The sequence below is a fragment of the Zonotrichia leucophrys genome, chromosome 24 (assembly GCF_028769735.1).
Source record: "Zonotrichia leucophrys gambelii isolate GWCS_2022_RI chromosome 24, RI_Zleu_2.0, whole genome shotgun sequence".
Taxonomy (NCBI): Eukaryota; Metazoa; Chordata; class Aves; order Passeriformes; family Passerellidae; genus Zonotrichia; species Zonotrichia leucophrys.
In genome coordinates, this window is record NC_088193.1 from 3,887,818 (window position 1) to 3,914,931 (window position 27,114).

At 49.1% G+C, this 27,114-nt stretch overlaps 1 protein-coding gene across 10 annotated transcripts in view; it reads left to right on the plus strand.

Annotated features, from left to right (window-relative positions):
* The window catches only part of GRAMD1B (GRAM domain containing 1B), a 145,086-nt gene that overhangs the window by 85,124 nt on the left and 32,848 nt on the right, over nucleotides 1-27,114 (plus strand). For 7 of the 10 annotated variants that reach the window (XM_064732270.1, XM_064732265.1, XM_064732268.1 and 4 more), the window contains 3 exons: nucleotides 6,978-7,188; nucleotides 16,823-16,843; nucleotides 18,916-18,939. In XM_064732270.1, coding sequence (XP_064588340.1) covers nucleotides 6,978-7,188; nucleotides 16,823-16,843; nucleotides 18,916-18,939 — 256 coding nt within the window. The remainder of the gene's footprint in view (nucleotides 1-6,977; nucleotides 7,189-16,822; nucleotides 16,844-18,915; nucleotides 18,940-27,114) is intronic. The other 3 variants (XM_064732266.1, XM_064732269.1, XM_064732267.1) reach the window with 2 other exon arrangements.

Sequence of the window (27,114 nt, forward strand, 5' to 3'; positions counted from 1 at the left end):
ATTGCAGGATGACTCTTGGAAAGCAAATTCTTGGGAGAGCTGAGGGAAGACTTGGAGGCCTTTAAGCTTTGCAGATCAGGGCTTGCTTGAGGAAATCCAAGGGGTTGAGAGATGCTCTGCAGGGAATGGTGTGGGTGGTGTTCTTCTGCCCCTGAGAAGCTGCTGGTGGCCACAGCTGAGTACCTGAGGCTTGTTTAGCTCAGCTGCTCTAGTTGCAAAATTCTTTGCTCCTTTTCCTACTTCTGACTGAATTCTGGTTCACATCCTGCAAGTGGCAGGGCCAAAGGAGTACCTGAGGCTTGTTTAGCTCAGCTACTCTAGTTGCAAAACTCTTTGGTCCTTTTCCTACTTGTGGCCGAATTCTAATTCATGTTCTGAAAGTGGCAGAGCCAGAGGGATTTGCTGTGCTGAGCTGTGTCACAGGTGGGTGACAATGCCCTCTGGAGCTGGCTGCTGGCTCTGGGGGCACATTTGGGAAGGACTTGCTTGTGTCAGTCCCAGGGATGGCTGTGATTTCAGACTTTGGTGTCACTCCAGGATGCTTGGGTGTCATTCATGCAGGATTCATTTACCAGGCTGCAGCAAGGGCAGGTTTCTCGTGGAGTGCTCCATGAAAACATTATCAAGAATTTCTTTATGGTTTTAAGAACACCAAACTTAACTTGTGGAATACCTTTCCAAAAGTAACTGCTTGGTGAAGCTCTGTTCATCACCTGGTTCAGATCTTTACAGGGAATATTCTGTTGGAGGAGAAATTTGGCCTTTCTGTGCCTCCCCTGGTGTCTCAGGGGCTGATCCGTGCATTGCCAAATGTTCTTTTCCATCAGCTGAAGGAAAACTTGTAGAATCCCAGAATGGTTTGGGTTGGAAAGGCCCTTAAACATCATCTGTCCCATAGGCAGGGACACCTTCCACTATCCCAGGCTGTTCCAAGCTTCATCTTGGAATTCCAGGGATGGAGCAGCCCCAGCTTCTCTGGGCACCTCTGCCAGGGCCTCCCCACCCTCACAGTTCTTCAATTTCTTCATTTATCAACCTAAATTTCTCCTCTTTCAATCTGAATTTATTGTTCCTTGTCCTATCACAATTTCTGCTTTCCAGCTCCAAGATACTCCAAGGCTGCAGATATTGATGCTTTTCCTCCACATCTGAGCAGAGTTGGGCCCTTTCCCACCCACCCCATGCTTGCTGATGGTATTTTGAATATGTTTTTCCTTTAGGGACAGCAAGGACATAAAGCAAGGAGACAAACCCAGCCTTGGAATTCCAGGGATGGAGCAGCCCCAGCTTCTCTGGGCACCTCTGCCAGGGCCTCCCCACCCTCACAGGGAACAATTTCAACTTAAATTTTCAATCTGAATTTATTGCTCCTTGTCCTATCACAATTTCTGCTTTCCAGCTCCAAGATACTGTCAGGCTGCAGATATTGATGCTTTTCCTGTACATCTGAGCAGAGTTTGGCCCCTTCTCACCCACCCCATGCTTGCTGATGGTATTTTGAATAGGTTTTTCCTTTAGGAGCAGCAAGGACGTAAAGCAAGGAGACAAACCCAGCCTTGGAATTCCAGGGACAGAGCAGCCCAGCTTCTCTGGGCACCTCTGCCAGGGCCTCCCCACCCTCACAGGGAACAATTTCAACTTAAATTTTCAATCTGAATTTATTACTCCTTGTCCTATCACAATTTCTGCTTTCCAGCTCCAAGATACTCCAAGGCTGCAGATATTGATGCTTTTCCTGTACATCTGAACAGAATTTGGCCCCTTCTCACCCACTCCATGCTTGCTGATGGTATTTTGAATATGTTTTTCCTTTAGGGACAGCAAGGACATAAAGCAAGGAGACAAACCCAGCCTTGGAATTCCAGGGACGGAGCAGCCCCAGCTTCTCTGGGCACCTCTGCCAGGGCCTCCCCACCCTCACAGGGAACAATTTCAACTTAAATTTTCAATCTGAATTTATTACTCCTTGTCCTATCACTACAATTTCTGCTCTCCAGCTCCAAGATACTCCAAGGCTGCAGATAGTGATGCTTTTCCTCCACATCTGAGCAGAGTTGGGCCCCTTCCCACCCACCCCATGCTTGCTGATGGTATTTTGAATATGTTTTTCCTTTAGGGACAGCAAGGACATAAAGCAAGGAGACAAACCCAGCCTCCTGTGCTTTCCAATGCTCTGTGCAGAGGTTTTCACCTCAGAGCAAAGGGGCTGCTGCTTAGGTGGGCTTGTTTGTGTTCTGTCCCTCACTTAATCTGTCTCACCCACTGAAGGCCACTCTGCAGGGGGACGTGAGGCCCTGAATGCACTCTGGGCAATTAGGTCTCTAAAGCGTTATTTATTACAATTATTTTTATTTCAAAGTGGGTCAGGGCCGTTTTGGCATTTCAGGCGTGGATTGCTGGTTCAATTGCAGGCCTCGGTCGCCATGGCAACTGCAGAAAGCGTTCGTCATGGCTGGGCTTGGGCCGGATTCAAACTGCAGGGAAGGAGCAGGAGCAGGGAGAGCCCTGAGGGGCTCGGGGCAGGGGCAGCCCTGTGCTCTCCGTGCCCATCCACGCTGGCATCAGCCAACAGAGTTACCATTTTCTCTGTCTGTGCAGTCCCTCATGTGAGAAATATTCAGCTTTTCCCAATTATCAGAATATAGGAGCCCTCCTGGGTTTGATATTTGTGCCACTGACTGCAGGGAGAGCCCAAGAAGGAGCCCTTGGTGTTTTTTCCCCCCTCCTATTTCTACAGAAGTGAGAATCCACACACACACAAGATGATATTTGTGGATAGATTTAATTTTTTTAACCTAAAAAATGAGCTTGAAATGAGTCCTTCATGTGAGAAATAATCAGCTTTTCTCAGTTATCAGAAAATAAGAGGGAAATTCAAACTGCAGGGAAGGAGCAGGGAGAGCCCTGAGGGGCTCGGGGCAGGGGCAGCCCTGTGCTCTCTGTGCCCATCCTGGCTGGCATCAGCCAACAGACCCATCATTTTCTGTGTCTGTGCAGCCCCTCATGTGAGAAATATTCGGCTTTTCCCAGTTATCAGAATATAGGAGCCCTCCTGGGTTTGATATTTGTGCCACTGACTGCAGGGAGAGCCAAAGAAGGAGCCCTTGGTGTTACTGTCCCCCCCTATTTTGGCAGAGGTGAGAATCCACACACACCGAGCACAATAGATGTGGATGGATTTAATTTTTTAAACTAAATACGAGCTTGAAATGAGCTTGAAATGAGTCCTTCATGTGAGAAATATTCAGCTTTTCCCACTCATCAGAAAATAGGAGGGAAATTCAAACTGCAGGGAAGGAGCAGGGTGAGCCCTGAGGGGCTCGGGGCAGGGGCAGCCCTGTGCTCTCCGTGCCCATCCTGGCTGGCATCAGCCAACAGAGTTACCATTTTCTGTGTCTGTGCAGTCCCTCATGTGAGAAATATTCAGCTTTTCCCAGTTATCAGAATATAGGAGCCTCCTGGGTTTGATATTTGTGCCACTGACTGCAGGGACAGCCCAAGAAGGAGCCCTTGGTGTTTTTTCCCCCCTCCTATTCCTACAGAAGTGAGAATCCACACACACACAAGATGATATTTGTGGATGGATTTAATTTTTTAACCTAAAAAATGAGCTTGAAATGAGTCCTTCATGTCAGAAATATTCAGCTTTTCCCACTCATCAGAAAATAGGAGGGAAATTCAAACTGCAGGGAAGGAGCAGGGTGAGCCCTGAGGGGCTCGGGGCAGGGGCAGCCCTGTGCTCTCCGTGCCCATCCTGGCTGGCATCAGCCAACAGACCCATCATTTTCTGTGTCTGTGCAGTCCCTCATGTGAGAAATATTCAGCTTTTCCCAATTATTGGGAAATTCAGCCCTCCTGGGTTTGATATTTGTGCCACTGACTGCCGGGAGAGCCAAAGAAGGAGCCCTTGGTGTGATTTTCTCCCCCTATTTCTACAGAAGTGAGAATCCACACACACCTAACACCATATTTGTGGATGGATTTAATTTTTTAAATGAGCTTGGTAGACAGAATCTGCCCAAGGTTGTGCTTGGCAGAGCTGGCACCAAAAATTGTGGCTATGGCAGTGTGTGAGCTGGGCAAAAATAAAATTGTCAGTTCCAAGCAATGATCTGAATGCCTCTGAATTGATCTAAAACATCTGAGCTGGTGCTGCTCCTGTGCAGCTGCAGGGCTGGGCTGTGACTAAAAACCCACCTTGAGGAGCTCTGTAAGACCAAAAAAAGACTAAAATAGCACCAAACTTTGCAGCATTGTTTTGAGTTTCACCTGCACACTATGGCAGCTGTACCCTGGTTTTTTGAGCTGCTCATTCTGAGCTTTCATTGAGCAGCAGCAAAATCTCCCAAGTGCAAACTGAAAGCAAACAGAGGCTGGACTGAGTTTGGCTTTTTGTGGTCTTGACAGAGCTGCTCTAAGCTCAGGCTCAAAGTGAAACTGAACTCGCACGAAGTGAAAATGAGACAGGGGTTGTGTGTGGTAAACTCAGGTTTTGTAGAGGAAAAAATAGCCCATGTGTTCACACAGGTTTAGCCAGTGACGGGGACAGTGGCTTCAAATTCTTGCCTTGTGTTCTTGGGGACCTCTCACACAACCAGTGTTGCCTCAATAACAAGCAGGACCAACACAGTTTCAGAATTCAGAGGTTTTAATTAAAAGTCTGCCTTTTCTGCAGTGTGTAAAAATGGCAATTCAGAAGCAATTCCATCAGTTCAGAACCAATTCCATCCCTGGGACTGCTGCTGATGAACTTGGAGTCACCAATCTAGCTCTGCTGGGCTGCTAAAATTGAGTTTAGCAGGAGCACAGGCCAGGTGAAACACCCATTTTGACTGGATCAGCTGAAAATCTGTGAAGGAACCTGATGCTTTTTAGTACTTCAATAAAATAAGAAATCCCTGATAATTTCACTTCATGTTCTACCTGAGTTGTGGCAGGCAGAGCTACTGGGAGAATGGTCCAGATAATTTTTTGATTTGTGTTTTCCTGTAGTTATTATTTGGGGGGGATTAAATCTTGAATATTGCTATTTTATATATATATATATGTGTATATATATATATATGTGTATGTGTATATGTGTGTACATATAGTGTGTGTGTATATATATATATGTGTGTGTGTGTATATATATTTATATATATCTTGAATATTGTTATTGCTGCATTGGTTTGCCATTCATTATTCCTGTGCCTTGTCCAGGGAAAGGGAGGGCACAGGACAGGATGATGTGACAATATTTCCCTTGAGAATGTTCAGTTGCTCCTGGTGAAAAGCCCCAGGCCAAGGGGGATTGTTTGGCACTGGAGCTGCCTTGGGGTTTGGGTGATATTTGAGCAGCTTTTTATTGCTCTATATTTCTCATCCTACTGAGTAGAAACAGGTAACAGAGCAGAGTTTAACTTAATCCACCTTCCTGCCTACAGAACATTTTGCACACCCATTTTTCATTTCAAGCCTGAAATGAAATTCCACACTTTGTAGGGGTGAAAACATCATCTCAGGGGCTCCTGGGACGCTCCACGCTGCCGTTCCTGCCCCGTGCCAGCTCCCAGGAAATCTGATTCTGGCCCTGTTTGCATAAGCAGCTTGGCTGTGTGCTTCCTGCAGGCTGCTCAGGGAAAATTTCATCACTTGTGCATTGACACAAGCAGTGAGCAAATAAAGGAGAATTTACAAGAGCAGCTCATCCAAAACCAAACCAAGCCGAACCCGGGGAGTGTGTTACACTGGCTGCTTGTATCTAACTAATGCTTGTAAAATGGTTTTGCCATATTCAGAGGTAAGGAGAGATGGATATGGTTTTTATCTGGCAATTAATGAAACCTCAGGCGTGTGTTCAGCTCCTCTAGGTTTTCAGGGAGGAAATGATCCATTTGGAGCACATTGCTGTGCATTATTGTGATTGCTGTGTGCAGTTTGGCTTTAATCATAGCCCTTAAGAGCCTGAGTGTAACAACTTCTTTAATTCAGTCCCTCGCAGCTGTAATTCCTCCATCCTTTGCCTGCTGCCTGTGCTGTCAGGTGTTTGGTGTTGCTCATGAGAAAACAGGCTCCTGAAGAAGTTTGTACAGATCCAGTCCCTGCACCAGGCTCCTCTGTGACCTGCTGGCTTGGGCAGCACAGCTGGAAAAGCCTCGAGGATGTCTGGGCTGGTCAGAAATAGATTTGGCTCCTGAAGGAAATGAGTGACGGAGGGAAAAATGGGGGTAGTGTGTGGGATTCTGAAGAGTCTGGCAGGAAGGAGAGGCATCAAAAGAGAAGGAGCAGTGAGGAAATCTGAGTTTTCCTGTTCTGTGTTAGTTCGTACATTACTGGGACATTTGCAGAGGAAAGAGAATGAGAAGCTCCATTCCCCTCATAATTTCTGTGAAACTCTGAAAGGCCTTGTGTTTCCCATTGTGAAAAAGGCACTGAATTTTAAATTTTTTTTTAATCACAAACGCTTTTGGGTCACAGCAAACCGTTTCCATGCCCAGCTCTAACTGGTGTGGGAAAGGATGGCTCTGTACAGGAAATGCTGCATTGAATGTCATCACAACTCCCCTCCCAGAGCCCAGGGGTTTGTGATGCTCTTTGATGGGGTGTTTTCTGAAAGGTGTGACCCCATTTTCATGCATCCTGTTGAGAAGAGCTGCGCTAACAAAGGAGGGGCAGAGCGAGGCTGTATTGAGCACACACGGACACTTCTCTCGTTCTTCAGTGCACATTTGGTTTTTCTAAGCTCAGATCGCTTGAAACTCCAGGAGCCCACGAGTTCCTTCTGGTGGGCCCTGCTCTGTGCTCTGAGGGGTTGGAGGGTGGTTGGAGAAAGGCACTGCCAGCAGTTCCTGTGCTAAAGGAGAAGTGCCCAAACCCACGGGGGGCGCGGGGAGTGCTGCTGTGACAGCCCAGGAAGCAGCTCTGCGCTGTGGCTGCTGCCCAGCCCGGGCTGTTTCAGCTCTAACCCCGCTCTGTGCCCTCCCTGTTCCCCGCAGCACCGCCAGTAACTCCAACCGCAGCACGCCCGCCTGCTCCCCGATCCTGCGCAAACGCTCGCGCTCGCCCACGCCGCAGGACGCCCAGGGGGACGCCATGGTGGAGAAGGGCTCCGACCACTCCTCGGACAAGTCGCCGTCCACGCCGGAGCAGGGCGTCCAGAGGAGCTGCTCCTCACAGTCAGGCCGCAGCGGGGCCAAGAACTCCAAGGTGAGGGCGAGCGCGGGGACGCGGTGCCGGGATCGGCCACGCTGGCTTTGTCCTCTGCCGCCTTCTTCTCTGGCTGGTTCCCTCCCTCTTCACACGTGGGGTTTCTGAGGGTTCTGCTAACTCAGAGTCCTTCACCTGGGTCAGGCTGAGCACAGCTGTGAGGCTACAGCTTTCTCTAGGTCCTGTTTGCTCTAGGTCCTTTCTCTCAAGTAAAGGTCCTTTCTCCCTCTAGTATCCTTTCTCTAGGAATTTTAGGTCCTTTTTCTCTTCCGAGTAAAGGTCCTTTCTCTCTAGATCCTTTCCTCTGTCTGTTTCTAGGTCCTTTCTCTAGGTCCTGTTTCTCTAGGTCCTTTCTCTCCAGCTGAGAAAGGTCCTTTCTCTAGAGGTCCTGTTGCTCTAGGTCCTTCTCTTCCTCAAGTAAAGGTCCTTCTTTCTCTCTGAGAAAGGTCCTTTCTCTAGAGGTCCTTTCTTTTTAGAGTCCTTTCTCTAGCTCTTTTCCTCTAGCTCCTGTTTTCTCTAGGTCCTTTCTCTAGGTCCTGTTTTTTCTAGGACCTTTCTCTCAAGTAAAGGTCCTTTCTCTAGGTCCTTTCTCTTGAGAAAAGGTCCTTTCTCTAGGAATGGTCCTTTCTCTAGGTCCTGTTTGCTCTAGGTCCTTTCTCTCAGAAGGTCCTTTTTTCTTTCTTAGTGTTATCCTTTCTCTCAAGAAAGGTCCTTTCTCTTAGAATCTTTCTCTAAGGTCCTTTCTCTAGATGCCTTCCTGTTTTTTCCTCTAGACCTTTCTCTGAGGACAGCTCCTTTTTCTCTGCGTCCTTTCTCTCTAGCTCCTGTTTTCGCTAGGTCCTTTCTCTAGGAATGGTCCTTTCTCTAGGTCCTGTTTGCTCTAGGTCCTTTCTCTTGAGGAAAGGTCCTTTCTCTCTAGGTCCTGTTTTCTCTAGGTCCTTTCTCTCTAGGTCCTTTCTCTCTAGGTCCTTTCTCTCAAAGCAAGGTCCTTCCTCTAGGTCGTTTCTCTCCAAACCCTGTTTTCTCTAGGCCCTGTTTTCTCTAGGTCCTTTCTCTCGAGGTTCTGTTCCTTGTGGGGGCTCTGTGGGAAAACCCCTCCACCAGGGGTTTTCAGCACACCTTGAAAATCAGCTGTTGCAATTGCTTTTTACCATTTTTACCATTACCAAGGTTTCCCCTGGGAAGGGCCTGTGCATTTCCCCAGCCCTATCCAAGCCCTCTGAGATCAGTTCAAATTGCACAGAATCACTTTTCCCCCCTCTGCCCATCCCTCCCATGGCTGCAGTGTTATGCCCAGGGTTGCTGATATTTTCCCCAGGAAGGTTTTGTGTCTTTGAATCATATTAGAAACGGCTTTGTCTTTACTGTGTAGAGAAAGAGCATTTCAGGTTTGGCTCTAGGTTTTTGTGTGAGCAGTTGGACCTGGTAAAACACACATGAGAGCCTGGGGTGCCAAATAAACCTTTGATTATAACCCTGAGATCAGTGATGTGTCAGCTGTCAGGAGCACTTGTGTTTGCCCAGCTTTTTGAAGGGAGATGTTTCAGCCTGAATAATTTCCCAGGCAGAACTCTGATGGCTTGTATAAAATGAATTGTTGGATCTTTGCCTGATTTATTGCTGGATTGTGTCACAGACCAGAAATCCTCATCCCCTCCCCTTCGTGGCCACTCAGCAGAGGGAACAGCACTCAGTGGCCCACATTCTGATCTCTCACCACTCTGGGGCAGTCTGTGAGTTCAAAAGAGGGGGGAAAAGGGTTTTTCAAGCTGAATCATTGGCGTTCTGAGGTTGCCCTTGAGGTCAGCCTGGCTTCCTGTGCACGCAGTGACCTACAAACCCCGTCCCAGTGCTGGTGACACCCTCAGCACGGGCTTGCCAGCGCTGAGTTCCCAAAGGAAGCCATGGGTGGGAGGCAGGAGGATGCAGGGCACGCTGGAGCCACCCTGGGGGTGCTCACAGGGAAATGGGATCCTTGGGAAGGGGAATTGTCGCTGTAGGACACGCAAAAACACAAGCTCACACCGCTGTTCTCAAGGTGAAGGAAAAAAGAAGTTTATTTTCTAACTCTAACATTTATAGTTTTCTAACAGTGACAGTGGATTGGAGGGTGACAGTGCCACCTCTCCAATGACACTGGACAAACCAACAGTCCATCAACTTTCTCTTCTTCTGTAAAAGAATGCAAAACCATGAATTATTTACAGAAAGTGTGTGAGAAAGTTCACTACAGAACTTAGAAAATCTTAGTGACAGGGAACCACAGAGAGGAGTTGTGTCACCCTGGCCCTCAAAATTAAAATCATGGGAGTGAGAATTTTACCAAAGCTGAACTTTAATTCCTGGTGCTTTCCACGAGGAAGAGGGGGTGCAGTGCTCTCTGTTGGGTGTGTGGGTTTTCCTTCTCTTGATCTGCCAGGTAATTTTTTCTTCTCTCCCTAATTTCTCTCTTTTCATTCCTGCATGCTTTCTCTCCGATTAAGTCACACAAGCGCCTCTCCAAAGTAAGCCTTCTTTTTTCTCTCCTGTCCCCCACTGTAGAGCTGTCTCACCACTCAGGAACCCTCCCTGTGGTGCTGAGTGCTGACCCCAGCCAGGCATTCTCCTGCTGTGCCTGGGAGAATGCCAGCAAGAGCTCAGCCCCGTGCCTGTAGCTGGAAGCTGGGTTCACTGGCATCACTGCCATCTCTGTGTTTGCTCACACGGACTGAACTGGCCTCTTCATCACACCCCTGTGATGAACGTTATCACATCCCAAACCATTTCAGCCTTTCAGTTCTGCTTTCCCCTCTCCCTTGAAGTGAGCTGCTGTCTTTGCCAGGGAGAAATCCTCTGGAGCTGAACAGAGCCACCATCCCTTCTCTTTCCTTCTTCCTCCATGATTTCAGAAACCAGAGTTGTTCCACGATTTCAGAAACCAGACTTGTTCTCCATGACTTCTTCCCTGCTTTCCATGATAAATTGCATTTTTGTGGCCAGTGATCTCAGCTTGCTGCCCTGGCAAGCTCTGCTGTGTGATGTAAATATTAAAGATCAGTGATTTCAGGTGAACCCAGCTTGAACCTGGTAGAGCAGAACCTGTCCCAAATGAATTGTGAGAATTCATGGGCTCGCTCTGAGAGGTGAGGAGTGGAAGATCCCTCTGTGGGTGCTTGAATTGGAGATAAGATTGTTTGGGATTTGACCTCACACCTCTGTGCTGCCCTCAGAAGAGTGGAAAAATCAGAAACACAGGTGGGGTGTTGTTGGAGAAAGTGCCAGGCTGTTGGCATTTCCACTTTGTGGCGGCAGAATGGCTTGGATGGCTTCACAAAAATCCACAGAATGGCTTCACAAAAATCCACAGAACCCTTGTCTTGGCCTTTCCCCAGTGGATGCCTCAGGTTTCCTTCTAGGCAAGTTCCCAGAGAGCAGTGCTGGCTCACTGTCATCCCTTGGTCATGGTCCTTGTGACCAGCCTGACCTTGCATGACTTGCTGCTGTCTGCTGGGAGCTTCTTGGTGTGTTTTATTTTAGACAGATTGTCTTGTGCTTGGGATAAGTGCAGGGGAGCACTGTGGGGCTAAAGCCTCAAGGTGAGGTGGGCAAGGTGTGGAGTAGCAGAGTCCTGGCAGGGTTTGAGGTGAGTGTGGGCAGGACAGGCTGTGCTGAGCTGCAGGTGCAGAGGTTTGGGGACAGGGGTTGGTGGGAAGAAACTTGGACAGAGGGATGTTTATAAAATGTGTGTGCTCTGAGGTGCCAGCAGCCAGCCCCTGCTTCTCTGAGAGGGAAAAACCCAACCAGTGTGAGGCAGATGGAGAAAGTGAGGGAAGTGGAGCCCAGATGAGTTTGGAGGGGAAGGGGATCCCAGGCAGGACCCCCAGCAGGCTCTCAGAGCCTCCTGCCCTGCTCACACTGAATATTCTGAGCTGGAACCACGAGCATCTTCGAGTGTGCAGCCTGTTCTGTGCTCCCTCTGGCACAAATGAAGAATTTTCAGGCATTAACCCCCTGGTTCTCCCCACACAGAATTTTCAGGCATTAACCCCCTGCTTCTCCCCACACACAGAATTTTCAGGCATTAACCTGCTGCTCCACCCCACACAGAATTTCCAGGCATTAACCCCCTGGTTCTCCCCACACACAGAATTTTCAGGCATTAACCCCCTGCTTTCCCCCACACAGAATTTTCAGGCATTAACCCCCTGGTTCTCCCCACACAGAATTTTCAGGCATTAACCCCCTGGTTCTCCCCACACAGAATTTTCAGGCATTAACCCCCTGGTTCTCCCCCCACACAGAATTTTCAGGCATTAACCCCCTGCTTCCCCCCACACAGAATTTTCAGACATTTAATCCCTGCTTCCCCCCACACAGAATTTTCAGGCATTAACCCCCTGCTTCCCCCCACACAGAATTTTCAGGCATTAACCCCCTGGTTCTCCCCACACACAGAATTTTCAGGCATTAACCCTCTGCTTCCCCCCACACAGAATTTTCATGCATTAATCCCCTGCTCCTCCCCACACAGAATTTTCAGGCATTAACCCCTGGTTCTCCCACACAGAATTTTCAGGCATTAACCCCCTGCTCCACCCCACACAGAATTTTCAGCCATTAACCCCCTGGTTCTCCCCCACACAGAATTTTCAGCCATTAACTCCCTGCTTCCCCCCACACAGAATTTTCAGGCATTAACCCCCTGGTTCTCCCCCCACACAGAATTTTCAGGCATTAACCCCCTGCTTCCCCCCACACAGAATTTTCAGGCATTAACCCCCTGGTTCTCCCCACACACAGAATTTTCAGGCATTAACCCCCTGCTTTCCCACACACAGAATTTTCAGGCATTAACCCCCTGCTTCCCCCCCACAGAATTTTCAGGCATTAATCCCCTGCTTCCCCCCACACAGAATTTTCAGGCATTAACCCCCTGGTTCTCCCCACACAGAATTTTCAGGCATTAACCCCCTGCTCCTCCCCACACAGACAATTCTGTTGTCTGCTCACACAGGGAGAGGTTAGGAACAAAAAACCTGAGGGCAAAGATTCCAAACTCTCCTTTCTCGGCCTCTTCTCCTCTCCCCACCCATCTCCTGCAGGAAGGATGGTTTGCTTTCCCAACCTGTCTGCCTAATGAGGTGGAACAGCTTGAGCCCATGAGTTTGCTGCTGTGTTGGTGCAATTGCTGCTTGAGCTCCCTGCCCTCTTTTGTGTGTGCTGTTCTGTCGTGCTGCCGTCAGAGGGAGTGCTCCACCAGGAGATTCAAATGCTGGAATTGTCACAGGGAGCGCTTCAGCAGGAGTTTTAAACACTGGAGTGCTCCACCAGGAGATCCAAATGCTGGAATTGTCACAGGGAGCGCTCTAGCAGGAGTTTTAAACACTGGAGTGCTCCACCAGGAGATCCAAATGCTGGAATTGTCACAGGAACTGCTCCTGCAGGAGTTTTAAACACTGGAGTGCTCCACCAGGAGATCCAAATGCTGGAATTGTCACAGGAACTGCTCCAGCAGGAGTTTTAAACACTGGAGTGCTCCACCAGGAGATTCAAATGCTGGAATTGTCACAGGTGCTGCTTCAGCAGGAGTTTTAAACACTGGAGTGCTCCACCAGGAGATTCAAATGATGGAATTGTCACAGGTGCTGCTTCAGCAGGAGTTTTAAACACTGGAGTGCTCCACCAGGAGATTTAAATGCTGGAATTGTCACAGAAACTGCTCCAGCAGGAGTTTTAAACACTGGAGTGCTCCACCAGGAGATTTAAATGATGGAATTGTCACAGGAAGTGCTCCAGCAGGAGTTTTAAACACTGGAGTGCTCCACCAGGAGATTTAAATGATGGAATTGTCACAGGAAGTGCTCCAGCAGGAGTTTTAAACACTGGAGTGCTCCAGCATGAGTTTTGAGCACTGGAACAGTCACAGGGAGTGCTCCAGCAGGAGATTTAAATGTTGGAATAGTGAACTGCAGTGCTCCATCAGGGGTTTTAAACACTGGATTTGTCGCAGGGAGTGCTTTACCAGGACTTTTAAACACTGGAATTGTCACAGGGAATGATCTACCAGGAGTTTTTGAGCACTGGAATTGGTAGAGGGAGTGCTCCACCAAGAGTTTTAAACACTGGAATAGTGAGAGGCAGTGCTCCACTAGGAGTTTTAAACACTGGAGTGCTCCACCAGGAGTTTTAAGCACTGGAATTGTCACAGGGAGTTCTCCAGCAGGGGGATTTGAGCACTGCAGTTTTCCACCAGTTTTAAGCACTGGAATTGTCTCAGGGAGTGCTCCTGCAGGAGTTTTAAACCCTATAATTGTCACAGGGAGTGCTCTACAGGAGATTTTTAGCACTGGATTTCTCACAGGGAGTGCTCCAGCAGGAGTTTTAAGCACTGGAATTGTCAGAAGAGATGCTCCATCAGGGATTTTAAATGCTGGAATTGGCAGAGGAGATGCTCCTGCAAGAGTTTTAAACACTGGAATTGTCACAGGGCGTGCTCCACCAGGAGTTTTGAACACTGGAATTGTCAGAGGGAGTGCTCCAGCAGGAGGTTTTAAGCACTGGAATAGTGAGAGGCAGTGCTCCTTTAAGATTTTTAAACCCTGGAATTGCCACAGGGAGTGCTCTACAGGAGATTTTTAGCCCTGGATTTCTCACAGGGAGTGCTCCAGCAGGAGTTTTGAGCACTGGAATTATCAGAGGGAGTGCTCTACAGGAGATCTTAAGCCCTGGAGTGCTCCACTGGAGTGTCAGTGCTGCTGAGGCAGAAGCTCTGTATTGGGTTATCAGTTGAAATTTGGTGTGTGCCCTGCAGAGCTGTGACCTTCCCTAGCCCTGCATGCAGGTGTCAGGTCACTAAATCATGACTATTTAGAGGCAGTTATTAAAGGTTTAGAGAAAATGTTCCATTTTTCACATTCCTCCCAAGCTCTTCCTGGTTACAGCCCCCCTGTAACCACGAGCTCTGCTCTGTGCTCCTGTAGCATCATCTCTGCAAACCTGTCCCATCTTCTCCCTGTCTGTTCTGTGTGCAGCCCCCTCCTCCTGTCACTTATTTATTTTCTCTTTTCAGTTCTAATGCTTATGGTTTCTTTTTCCAGTATGACAGACTTAACCTGCTCAAAGTAAGAATATGTTTTTCCTTTTTCTTTCTTTTTTCCTCTCCCCCCTCTCCATTTTACTGTCTTGTTGATTTTCACAGTTTGCATCTCCCTCTCAGTGAGTTCTTTTAAAAAAAAGATAAATTAGAAGAGAGATTTAAGGAGAGATTTAAGGGCTGAGGTTGTTTGGATTTTGGACAAGGCTGTTGGACTTGGTGGAGGCAAAAGCTGAGGTTTGAGTGTTGGTATATTTAAGGTTGTTGGTAAAATTATGGACATCAGCATAATGGAGTATCGGTATAATCAGCAATCATCCATAATCCATAATTATGGACCTCAGTATAATTTTTTTTGTGTGGAAGAGCTTAAAGAAGAACCTGCAGAGCTCCTTTATAGACCCTTGATTCAGGGAAAATGGAATTCAAATTTGAGTACGGAAAAAAAAATAAAATAGTTCCGGCAATGAATGCAGCAGAGAGGACTGAAATCCTGTTGGGCTGTGCTGACACCACAGCATGGGCACCCTGATTTAGCAGGCAGAGTGGCAGCAGTGCCTCTGCTCTGTGTGTGCCAATTATAGTTTGATTATGAGTGGTTTTTTTTTTTTTTCCCCAGGAATTTCTGAGTTACGCCTTTTGCTCGTTAAGGCAGACAGATGGCAAAACAAATCTGCAGGAAAATCAGCTCCACCTCAGGGGCTGTGCTCCTGAGGACAAGGTGCTGTGTGCATGGCTCAGATTAATTACCCTGCTGCTTTTTTTAGTCCAGACTGGGTTGCATAAGGTTTTTTTCCACGTCCTACTTGCAGAGAGGGATGACTTCAACCCAGTCCTTTATGAATGGATCAGGTGTGGCCAAGTATGGAGAAGAGTGGGAAGCAGGAGGAAATTCCTCTGCTTGGAATGGGATATGAGCCATGCTCTGTGTTCAGCCCCTCAGCTCATCTCCTTTCCCCAGGATTTGGGGGAAAAAAGGGGGTGTTCCTCTTTTTAATGTCAGATTTTTGTATTTTTGTATTGTAGCCTGAGTGCTGTGTTACTGTGGGGCTTTTCATGAGGGAGCTCTGCAATGGATGCTTCAGAAATGGGATGCAGTGAGGTTCTGTGGCACACAGGGAGCTTGGAGCAGGCAGATCCAGGGTGGGAACAGAGCTGCCCTTGTCCCTTCACAGAAATCTGTTCCACTCTGATTTCATCAGCGCTTTCCTCCTTCCCTGTGGCAGAACAACCCTGCGTGTCCTTGGTGGGCAGGCAGTGCCTGTGTCCCTGTGAATGAATATTCCAGGGAATTCTCAGTGAGGTTCCTCTGTGGCCAGGCACAGCACAGAACGTTTCCCTTCCTATTCCAGCCTGGAAAATTCCCCGAGGTCAGCAGCAAGATGGCTCCAGAGGAGGGAAGGCAGTGAAATATTGCTGCTGTCCCCGTGTGTTGTCCACTGAAGGGTTTGGGAGAGGGGACAGCACAGCTGGAGCTGCCCACCCTCATGGGGAAGGCTCTGGTGTCCCCAGGCTTCACTGCCATGAGGGAAATTCCCCCAAAAAGGGAATTCCTGTGTCCTGAAGGAGCTCAGTGTCCAGCCTGGCTGCAGTGGGAAGCTCATTCCTTGCTCTCCCTGTGCAGATAAATCTCACCTCCAGCTGGAAATTGCCAAGTGTGGCTTTCCAAGCTGAGCCAGCTCTTCTGTGTGCTCCAATGTGATGTGTGGCCTGTCCTCTCCAACCATCTGAAACGCCATGATAAGGATGGGGGGAAAAAACCAAAAAAAATCCCATGTGCAGATGATGCAAAACACTGTGGCTGAAATGCTGAAAAAAAAAAAAAATCCCATCTTTTTTTTTTCCTTGCCTAGCTTCTCTAGCGATTTTCTACAGCACTTTTCCTGGCTCTGTGTGTGTGTGTGTCCCTTTTAAAATTCAAAACACCCTTGGGACATTTGCCTTTTGTGGGCAAAGCTGTGTCCTTGCCCTTCGCAGTGCTTGGAGGGCTCAATGTGAGTTTGACCAGCGGAAGAATGAAAGGGGAAGAATGAAAACCCTAAAGAGATGGCTGGCAGTGATGATGATGATGATGGTGTTGTGATGGTGATGATGTGATGATGATAATGATGATGGTGTTGTGATGGTGATGATGATGGTGATGATGTGATGATGATAATGATGATGGTGTTGTGATGTTGATAATGATGATGATGTGATGATGATAATGATGATGGTGTTGTGATGGTGATGATGATGATGATGAGCTCCTGTGTTGCTGGCTGGCACTGCTGGTTGCAGACAAGGTGACAGCATGTCTGTGTGTGTGTGCATGTGGACATGCACACCTTGGCCCGAGCTGTCTCCTGTTCCAGACTCCTGCTGCTGGACTTGTCCCTTGCTCCTGTAACTGGGGATAACTGTGTCACACCACTGTGAAACCCATTGAAATCTTCTGTTTAATCCCACTTTCACTTCACTAATGATCCAAACCAGATTGGACCTGCTTTCTCTGTCCCTCTTTCTTTTTGATCCTAAGATCTCTGTGCTAACTAATGCTTCTCTTTTATTTTGTCCTTACAGAAAAGCCAGAGTTGGTATAATGTAAGTACTCCCGTTTCTCTTGTCCCTGGGTGGCTCTGGGTGGGAGGGGGGAAGGTGCAAAGGGGCTTTGCAGTGGCACTGGGGCACCCTGACCATTTCCAGGAGGAGGAGCTGGAAATGGCTCAGCACTGGCAAAGGAGGGCTGGCGTCCTCAGGGAAGGGATGCCAGAGACAGAGAGCAGAAGCTTTGTCCTTTTGGTCACTCTGGTGATGCTCCCCACATCCTAGAGGGCAGAAGCTTTGTCCTTTTGGTCACTCTGGTGATGCTCCCCACATCCTGCAGCTCTGGTGCCTCAGCGTGGGGTGTGGTGACACGCAGTGACAAACAGAGCTGATGTCACAGACATATTTTATGGAAAATCCTTTCCTTAGGATTTTTTCTCCTGAGAAGCTGGGAGGCCTCAGGAACAAAATGTAAACAATGGTTATCTGCTGCTGTGGAATGCAACAGGTGCATCTGGGATTGGTCTCATGTGGTTGTTTCTAATTAATGGCCAATCACAGCCCAGCTGGCTCGGACTCTCTGAGAGTCACAAGCCTTTATTATCATTCTTTATTATTCTATTCTTAGCCAGCCTTCTGATGAAATCCTTGCTTCTATTCTTTTAGTATAGTTTTAATATAATATATATCATAAAATAATAAATCAGTCTTCTGAAACATGGAGTCAGATCCTCGTCTCTTCCCTCATCCTCAGACCCCTGCAAACACCACCACAGCTGCCACCCTGCAAACCCTTTGCGTCTCTCAGGGTGGTCTGGAGGCCACAGAGGAATTATTTTCTACCAACCCCAGAGAAACACCAACCACCCTTTGCTTCTGCCTTGGTGTTTTTTCCTTCTGCCAGCACGAGGGGCACAAAGCCGGTGTCACCTTTGCACGGTGGGGCCCCCACCCTCTGAAGCAGCCATAGGTAAATGCAGCAGCCACCCATGGGCAGCCACAATTCCTGCCCTCCTGCAGCCTCCAGAGCAGGGTGGGGGCAGCAGAATGTGGGATTTGGGCTCAAACAGTGAGATGGAGAGGCAGAGTCAGGATCCTGCTGGGTGTGAGCAGCATCGCAGGAAGAGACCCCAGAGGCACAGAGGGACAGTGAATAAAAGAATAAGAAGATTTTATTTTAAGAATGAAATACAAACCTAGATGGGCCAAACTGGTGGAGAAGTACCCTCTGAAGCAGCCATAGGTAAATGCAGCAGCCACAATTCCTGCCCTCCTGCAGCCTCCAGAGCAGGGTGGGGCCAGCAGAATGTGGGATTTGGGCTGAATTTGGGCAGGGTGGAGAAGCAGAGTCAGGATCCTGCTGGGTGTGAGCAGCATTGCAGGAAGAGACCCCAGAGGCACAGAGGGACAGTGAATCAGAGGGACACACCTCTGAGCAGCTCCTGCCACCTCAGGAGGATCCTCCCCACAAATACCAAACTCAAACTTATTTTTAACTGGTGGCCACATTGCTCCCTCCCTGCCAGCCCCAGCTGGGCTCAATGGCTGATGCCTCCAGCAAAAAAAGAAATAAGAAGATTTTATTTTAAGAATGAAATACAAACCTAGATGGGCCAAACTGGTGGAGAAGTACCCTCTGAAGCAGCCGTAGGTAAATGCAGCAGCCACCCATGGGCAGCCACAATTCCTGCCCTCCTGCAGCCTCCAGAGCAGAGTGGGGGCAGCAGAATGTGGGATTTGGGCTGAATTTGGGCAGGGTGGAGAAGCAGAGTCAGGATCCTGCTGGGTGTGAGCAGCATTGCAGGAAGAGACCCCAGAGGCACAGAGGGACAGAGGCAGCGAAGAAAAGAATAAGATTTTATTTAAAGAATAAAATACAAACCAAGAAGAGGTGGAGGAGTGGCAGATAAGGGCTGTGAGCAGATGCCTCAGTCTGAGCTGGCTGCTGCCAAACCCTGGCTCTGTCACCAGCCTAGAGGTGACTTTGGCTCTCACTGCTTCTGCCTGTAGCTGCTGAGCTCCATTCCCTGCTGCATGATGCTTTGCTGTGCTCTGTGGGTCTCTTGTGTTTTTCATGTCCTCTCTATCTTATCTTTCTGTTCTCTTGTTTTTCCTCCATATATTTTCAGCATGAGAGACAGTACATCCGGAGAGTAAGCACTGGCTGCGTTTTTTTTGTGGTTTTCCCCACCCCACCCCATTATTTTCCTTTGTAAACAAAACAAAACAAACCCATTTTCTAGTTAGCGGAGACATTCTGGCCAGATAAAAGCAGCAGTGTGAAAATATGGATGAGGCACAGAGTGCAGGAAGCCAGTCAGTCCCACTTGGCAGTGTTATTTCCATTAAAATTTTGCTAATGCATCTCCTTGATAGAGTTTGGCAGCTCCTTCCAGGCAGGATTTTTCTGCCATTTGGACCATTCCGGTTCCTCCATTCCTCTCCCCTCTGAGGGCAGCTCTAGCAGTGAACCAGTGGAATCTCCCTCTTCATAGAACCTCACATTTCCTTTGCCCCACTCTTCTTTTACACAAACCCCTCCACACTGTTCTGTGTGCCAGGCACTGTGCAAACCCAACCCAAAAAACAATCCCAAAAAGAGCAAATAGGCCTCAAAGATCTGCAAGGCACCACCAGTTTTCTTCATTTTTTTGCTGCTTTTAACTGGTCTTTTTGTCTCTGGAACACTGCATTCCTCTTTGCCAGTTGGAACCCTCCCTTTCCCCTCTCCTGGATTCCTTTTTCTCTATTTTTTTTTTGTGGTTTTTTCCTTAAATGCCACCAACTTCTCGTGCCTTGTGTGTTCTGTGAATCCCAGCAGTGCTTTTTTTTGGGATTGCCATCCCTGCCCTGTGGAGAAGTGGGAGGAAAGGGGTGAAATGAGCTCATGGGTTGGTCTGGCAGAGCTGCCCCTCTCTCTGGTTGTGCTTTCTCTGCTCGGCTTTGCAGAGGACAGATCCAAACTGGTGCAGGTGCTCTGTGAGAGTGAGAATATTTATTGTTTGGCAATAAATGCACTCAGAGTTTTGGGGTTTGATTCGTGTTCTTGTCCTTGTGGTGGAAGAGCAGAAGCTCAGGGGCAAGGAAAAGTCCCTGAAGGGATTCTCATGCCTTTAGTGAGGAATTGTGTACATGGAGACTTTGGTTTGGAAATATTGTGGTTTTTAGGGGGACAAAAATCTGTTGGTCACTTGTGGTTTAACCATTGTGGTGTCTGCATGGTGAATTATTGTTAATTCGTTTATTATTTTTAAAACAATTCATAAAACAGACCTCAGGCCTTAAAGCTGATTTTCCTTTGTAGTTTTGTTTGCTGGAACAGAGATGTGCCTTACCCTGTACCCCTGAGGGGCTCTGAGAGGTGGAAATTTGTGTTTGGCTTCCCTGAGGACCCCAAGGAGGAGCTGCTCTGTCTGGGGGGTGTCAGGAACTCCACACCTGGGAGAAGCCACTTGTCACCCACAGATGCCATTAAAATGAGAGACAAACTGGAGATATTGTGCTGCCAGGGATAAAATCTCTGATTCTCTCCTTATTTTCTCTGGGTTTTGGGCAAAGGGCCCCATTTTGGTGTCACTGAGCCTGACATTCTGAGCCTGGCACATCTGCCATGGTTTTCCTGCCTCATTCTGCCTCCCTTGGGCTGTGAACCCAGATTAGGGTTTGTGTCTCAATATCCTGCAGCATTTCTGCTGCTCCACAGCAAGGTTGGCTTCTAAACTCAGCACCAGGAGAATCCAGAGGATGCTCTGAAAAGAGAATCAATAAGATGAACTTGAAAAGTTAGAGAAAACTCAGCTGACAGCAGGGAAGAGGTGAGATTCAAATCCATGAGGTTTTCACTTGGCCATTTACATCCCGAGGTCTGCCTTGCTCTGAATTCCTTTATTTTTATCTCTCATATGCCTGAATATTTTCCTTCTCCCTTTAACTGAGCAGTGAAAAGACACCAATTGTCTCTTTTTGGTGTTCCTAAATATTAGAATATCAGGAATATTTGCTGTCCCAGTCAGTGTGGGCAGATGAAGAGCCCACACTGAATAGAGCCCACAGATGAATAGAGCCCACACCTTCCCCCCTGTGTTTGGGAGGGCAAAGTCTGCACTCAGGATTGCCTGAATATTTTTCTTCTTCCTTACAGAAGCAGTGAAAAGACACCAATTGTCTCTTTTAGGTGTTCCTAAATATTAGAATATCAGGAATATTTGCTGTCCCAGTCAGTGTGGGCAGATGAATAGAGCCCAGCCCTTCCCACCTGCGTTTGGGAGAGCAAAGTCTGCACTGAGGATTGCTTGAATATTTTTCTTCTCCCTTTAACCAAGCAGTGAAAAGACACCAATTGTCTCTTTTAGGTGTTCCTAAATATTAGAATATCAGGAATATTTGCTGTCCCAGTCAGTGTGGGCAGATGAAGAGCCCACAGATGAATAGAGCCCACACTTTCCCCCCTGTGTTTGGGAGGGCAAAGTCTGCACTGAGGATTGCTTGAATATTTTTCTTCTTCCTTTAACTGAGCAGTGAAAAGACACCAATTGTCTCTTTCAGGTGTTCCTAAATATTAGAATATCAGGAATATTTGCTGTGCCAGTCAGTGTGGGCAGATGAATAGAGCCCAGCCCTTCCCACCTGCGTTTGGGAGAGCAAAGTCTGCAATCAGGCTTGCCTGAATATTTTTCTTCTTCCTTTAACCAAGCAGTGAAAAGACACCAATTGTCTCTTTCAGGTGTTCCTAAATATTAGAATATCAGGAATATTTGCTGTCCCAGTGAGTGTGGGCAGATGAATAGAGCTCAGCCCTTCCCACCTGTGTTTGGGAGAGCAAAGTCTGCACTGAGGATTGCAGGGAGTGGGACAGGAGCCCTGATCCTGCAGCTCTGCCAACAAATTTCTGCACATAAATTCAGCACACAAATTTGCCAGGCAGCCCTCAGCCTGGCAGGAGCTCAGAGCCTCAAAAACAACCCCAAAATGCTCCTGGGGAGGCAGGTAAAGAGGAGAGAACAGAGTTTTCCTTTAGGGGAATGCAGGGAAAGCCTGTGCAGGAGGAGCTGGGAGGATCTGACGTGGATTGTGAGGCTCTAAAGGGCCTTTGTGGGGAGCTCTGAGCAGCTCTTGAGCTTCTGGAGAATACCCAGACTGATAAGAATCACAAGACTGATAAGGAATCAGCCCTGGTTGGGCTCAGAGGGCTCTGTCTGTTCTTGGAGACCTCGTGGGTGCCACAGTGGAGGAGAAACTCAGCTCCTGAAAGCGTCAAACATTTCTGATAAAGGGAAAGGGGAATTTTGCCTCATTTTGGGGAGAACATCAGGAAAACCTTCCCAGGGGTGGCAGGTGAGCAGCAGCAATCATGGGAATGGAGTTCAGTGCAGAAATCCAGGCCTGATGCGTGAGCAGGATGTTGAGGAGCCTGTTTCTCTGTAAATCATCTTTGAACTCCCAGTAACCATTTCATAATGGTTAACTCCAGTAACCATTTCATCAGATTATTTCTGGAGCAGTGTTAACTCCCTGCCTTTCAGGTGCTTTTCATCCTGTCAGGTTTTCCATAACTTTCAATGTGTGGATTACCAGTTGCTGGCTTGTAGAGGCACTAAATTAGCAGCAAACTTTTAGTGCAAGCTCCTGTGATGATGAACTCAGATCCATTTTCCAGCCCAGATCCCTGTGATTACTTTGAAGCATCTTCCTCTGCTTTTCATTCACTTTTAAAAGGAGAAAAAGATGGAAAATCTGAGAATGGGTTCAGAGGAGATGCTGTTGGACTTTCTTTGCTGGCTTTTCACACCAGCCCTGCTGTCAGTGGGGTCTAAACTCTCCCAGATCGTGTTCTGTTTATTCCAGAGTTTTCCAGAAGCAATGTAAACCACAGAAATCCATCAGTCATGAAAATTGGATGAGCTTTTCCTTCCCCCTCTCCTCTGTGCCTTGTGCCATCTCTCTCCCTGTTTTCTGTCCCTTGTGCCATCTCTCTATTTTCTGTGCTGTCCAAAACTCAACATTCCTCAGGTTTTGTGTTCTCTGCCCTGTCCTTTTCCCCAGCAGTGTTTGCTGGAAGTTTCCACGGAGGATTTGTTTGTGTGGAATGAGGAGATGTCACCACAGGGAGATGTCAGCACAGGGAGTGACCCTTGTGTCCCCATTCCCCAGGGAGCAGTTCCCTCACCTGGGCAGTGCCATCCTGTCCCATCTCTGTGTTTGCAGTGCAGTTAATGTTTTAATGTTTGCTGCCTCCAGCTCAGCTCTTCCCATCACTGCTGGCACATCTCTGCACAGACAGAGGGCTGGGGGTGGATTTTTATTTTATTTTATTCAATCCCTTTTGGAGTTTCCAGGCAAGGAAAACTCAGTAAAGCATTCAGTAAAGCAGTGCAGGTGGCTGCAAATTCTTTGTCATTCACTGGCTAAAGAATGGGGCTTTTTTGGGTTGTTTTTGGGTTTTTGGTATTGTTGTTGTTTTTTATTATTATTCCCTCATCTTGGGGTGCAGATGGATGCACTGCTACAGTGCTGAATGGAAACACCTCTGTACCCCAAAGATTTTGGGGTGCAGCTGAGCAGCCAGAGCTTGTCAGTGAGCAAGCTGCCCCCCTGGCCTGGAGCAGAGGCTCTGCAGGGCTGGGTTGGCTGCTTGGTGTTTTCTGGGGTCTGTGTGCCCAGTTCTGGAGGAATGAGGGATTTATTTCAGTGTTTGCTCACAGCTGAGCAGAGCTGGTGCCCTGCTGTGGGCATTTACCTGGGCACTGCCTGCACTGAGCAGGGAGAGAGGCTGGGACCCAGGGCAGGGGGCACAGGCAGTGCCAGCACCCCAGGACATCTCCTGGACATCTCCTGGGCCTGCAGGGACTTCACTCAGCCCTTCATTCCCAAAGTGACCTGACTTATTAATGAATCCTAGAAAGTCCCATTTTTGGGGAGAAGAGATGAACCCAGGAGTGGTGCAGCCCCTCAGATTCTGCCTCTGTGGGCCTCCCATGGCTGCTTCCTCCCAGCCACATCCTTTATTTTTATCTATCACATGCCTGAATATTTTTCTTCTTCCTGTAACTGACGTGAGCAGTGAACAGACACAGAACCACAGAACTACAGAATTCAGAAAAATCACAGAATCACCAGGTTGGAGGAGACCCTAAAGATCAACGAGTCCAACCCAGCCCCAACACCTCACCCAAACCCTGGCACCCAGTGCCACATCCAGGCTTTGTTAAACACACCCAGGGATGGCGACTCCACCACCTCCCTGGGCAGAACATTCCACTCTTTATCACTCTTTCTCTAAAAAACTCTTTCTTAATATCCAACCTGCATTTCCCTTGGTGCAGCTTGAGGCTGTGTGCTCTGGAGAAAGAGCCCAGCCCCAGCTGAGCACAGGCACCTTTCAGGAGCTGTGAGAGTGATGGGGGCAGCCCTGAGTCTCCTTTTCTCCAGGCTGAGCACCCCCAGCTCCCTCAGGGTTCCTCTCAGGGTTTGTGTTCCCAGCCCCTCTGGATGTGCTCAGTGTCCCAGGGTCCTTCCCAAGCTGAGGGCCCAGAGCTGGGCACAGCACTTGAGGTGTGCCCTCACCCCTGAGTTCAGTGTGGCCCGGGAAACACAAATATTGCTCCTCACACATGGAGAACCACTGAGGTGCCCCTCATCCATCCATCTCAGCCCTGTGGACAGCCCCCATCACCCAGGGGTGTCTGCAGGCTCAACCAGGCCGAGTCTCCTCAGTCTCCTTTTCTCCCTCACTGGTTCCTCACAGGGTTTGTGTTCCAAACCCCTCCCCAGCCAATTGTCTTTTTCAGGAATACAGAGTTTATTTCTTTTTCTAAATATCAGAATATCAGGGGTATTTGCTGTCCCAGCCAGTGTGGGCAGATCTCAGGAGCCCCCCTGTGTTTGGGAGGGCACTGAGGCCTGCAGGGAGAGGGACAGGGGCCCGTGTGCAGGGAGTGGGACAGCAGCCCACGTCCCAGGCTCCCCTCAGCCTCCAGCACACTCTGTCCAGCAACTTTCCATGACAGGAAACATCTGCTGGGAGGCAGGGCCGGGTTACTGCCGGGCATTGGCCGCCAGCGTTCCCAGCTCCACTCACTGCAGCCATGGGGAGGCATTTTGGGATCTTCCCTGCCCGCCCCTTCCATGAGAAGCACAGAGACTGAGGCTGCCTTTGAGAGCAGAGCCTGAGGCACTGAGGAGGCAGAATTGCTGCTTTTTCTGCTGCCACAGAGGGGAGAGCTGAGCTGGAGCTGTTGGAGCCGCGTGAGTCGGGGCCGGAGCTGTGTGGGGTCGGGTCTGGCACTCCTGGACATTTGGGGGCTTGTGCTGCCCTGCTCACACCTGCCAGGGCTCCTGCAGGGGATGCCCACAGCGAGAAACTGCTGAGGCTGCAGCAGGAGAGCACAGAGGGTGCCCAGCAGCACAACCACCCCCATGAGCCTCTTTGGGAAAAGTGCTCTGGAGGGGAAATCCTCGCTGGGATCCTCAGGGGCTGCCTGGGACGAGCTGGATGTGGGCAGAAGAGCAGGGGAAGGCACCTAAACCCACCTGGACTCCTGCCAGGCTGCACCTCTGAGCTTTGGATGTGGGCAGGAGAGCAGGGGAAGGCACCTAAACTGCTGTCAGGCTGCTCCTCTCTCTGCTTTGGACGAGCTGGATGTGGGCAGGAGAGCAGGGGAAGGCACCTAAATTAACCTGAACTCCTCAGGCTGCACCTCCTTGGGCTTTGGATTACCTGGATGTGAGCAGGAGAGCAGAGATAGGCACCTAAACCCACCTGGACTCCTGCCAGGCTGCATTTCTGAGCTTTGGATGTGAGCAGGAGAGCAGAGAAAGGCACCTAAACCCACCTGAACTCCTGCCAGGCTGCACCTCTGGGCTTTGGATTACCTGGATGTGGGCAGGAAAGTGAAGGAAGGCACCTAAACTGACCTAAACTCCTGAAAGGCTGCTCCTCTGGGCTTTGGATTACCTGGATGTGAGCAGGAGAGCAGAGATAGGCACCTAAACCCACCTGGACTCCTGCCAGGCTGCACCTCTGGGCTTTGGATTACCTGGATGTGAGCAGGAAAGTGAAGGAAGGCACCTAAACCCACCTGAACTCCTGCCAGGCTGCATTTCTGAGCTTTGGATGTGGGCAGGAGAGCAGAGAAAGGCACCTAAACCCACCTGGACTCCTGCCAGGCTGCATTTCTGAGCTTTGGATGTGAGCAGGAGAGCAGAGAAAGGCACCTAAACCCACCTGAACTCCTGCCAGGCTGCACCTCTGGGCTTTGGATTACCTGGATGTGGGCAGGAAAGTGAAGGAAGGCACCTAAACTGACCTAAACTCCTGAAAGGCTGCTCCTCTGGGCTTTGGATGAGCTGGATGTGAGCAGGGGAAGGCACCTAAACCCACCTGGACTCCTCAGGCTGTACCTCTCTGTGCTTTGGATGAGCTGGATGTTGTCAGGAGAGCAGAGGAAGGCACCTAACTCCACCTGGACTTCTGCCAGGCTGCATTTCTGAGCTTTGGATGTGGGCAGGAGAGCAGGGGAAGACACCTAAACCCATCTGAACTCCTCAGGCTGCACCTCTGTGTGCTTTGGATTACCTGGATGTTGGCAGGAGAGCAGGGGAAGGCACCTAAACCCACCTGGACTCCTGCCAGGCTGCACCTCTGGGCTTTGGACATAAAGAAGGAGCAGAGGGAGCAGGAAGAGCAGAGTTGCAGTGGAGCTGGGCAGCTGAGCAGGGCTGAGGGAAGGAGCTGATGGATTCCCTGCTGGAGTGTGGCTCCCTCTGGGATCTTTGCCTGGACCAAGAGCTGCCCTGGTGGGACCTGGAGGGATTTATGGACTTCTCTGGAGGAAATGCCAGCCCTGGACCTGATGGGATCCCAGCTGTGAGTGTCTGAACTGGGCTGGCTGTGCCCTGGCAGGGCAGAGCTCTGCCAGGACAGGTTTGAGCTGCTGCTGAGCCCAAGCTCAGCCCTGCAGGGATTACAATCCCCCTTCCCCACTCCATCCCCATCCTCTCTGCTTGTTCCTGGAAATCTTGGCCGTGGGCTCTTGCTGGAGCCCATCTCACACCAAGATCTTTTCCAGATGTTCAGGCTGGGAGTTTGGGAAGTACAGTTGATGTTTCTGTCATCAGCTGGTTGGCAGGTTTTGCTCAGAGTGAGATCCCTTCCTGTGGGCCCTCTGCTCCTGTTGGAATATTCTGTGTCTAGTTCTGAGCTGCTGTGAGGAACAGGGAACGCTTTTGGGGGCGAGGGGTTGTCTGTGATTTGACAACCAGCATCAAATCTGCTGCGATCTGACAGCTTTTGGCAGAGCTGTGAGGCTGATTCTAAATAAACTCTGTAT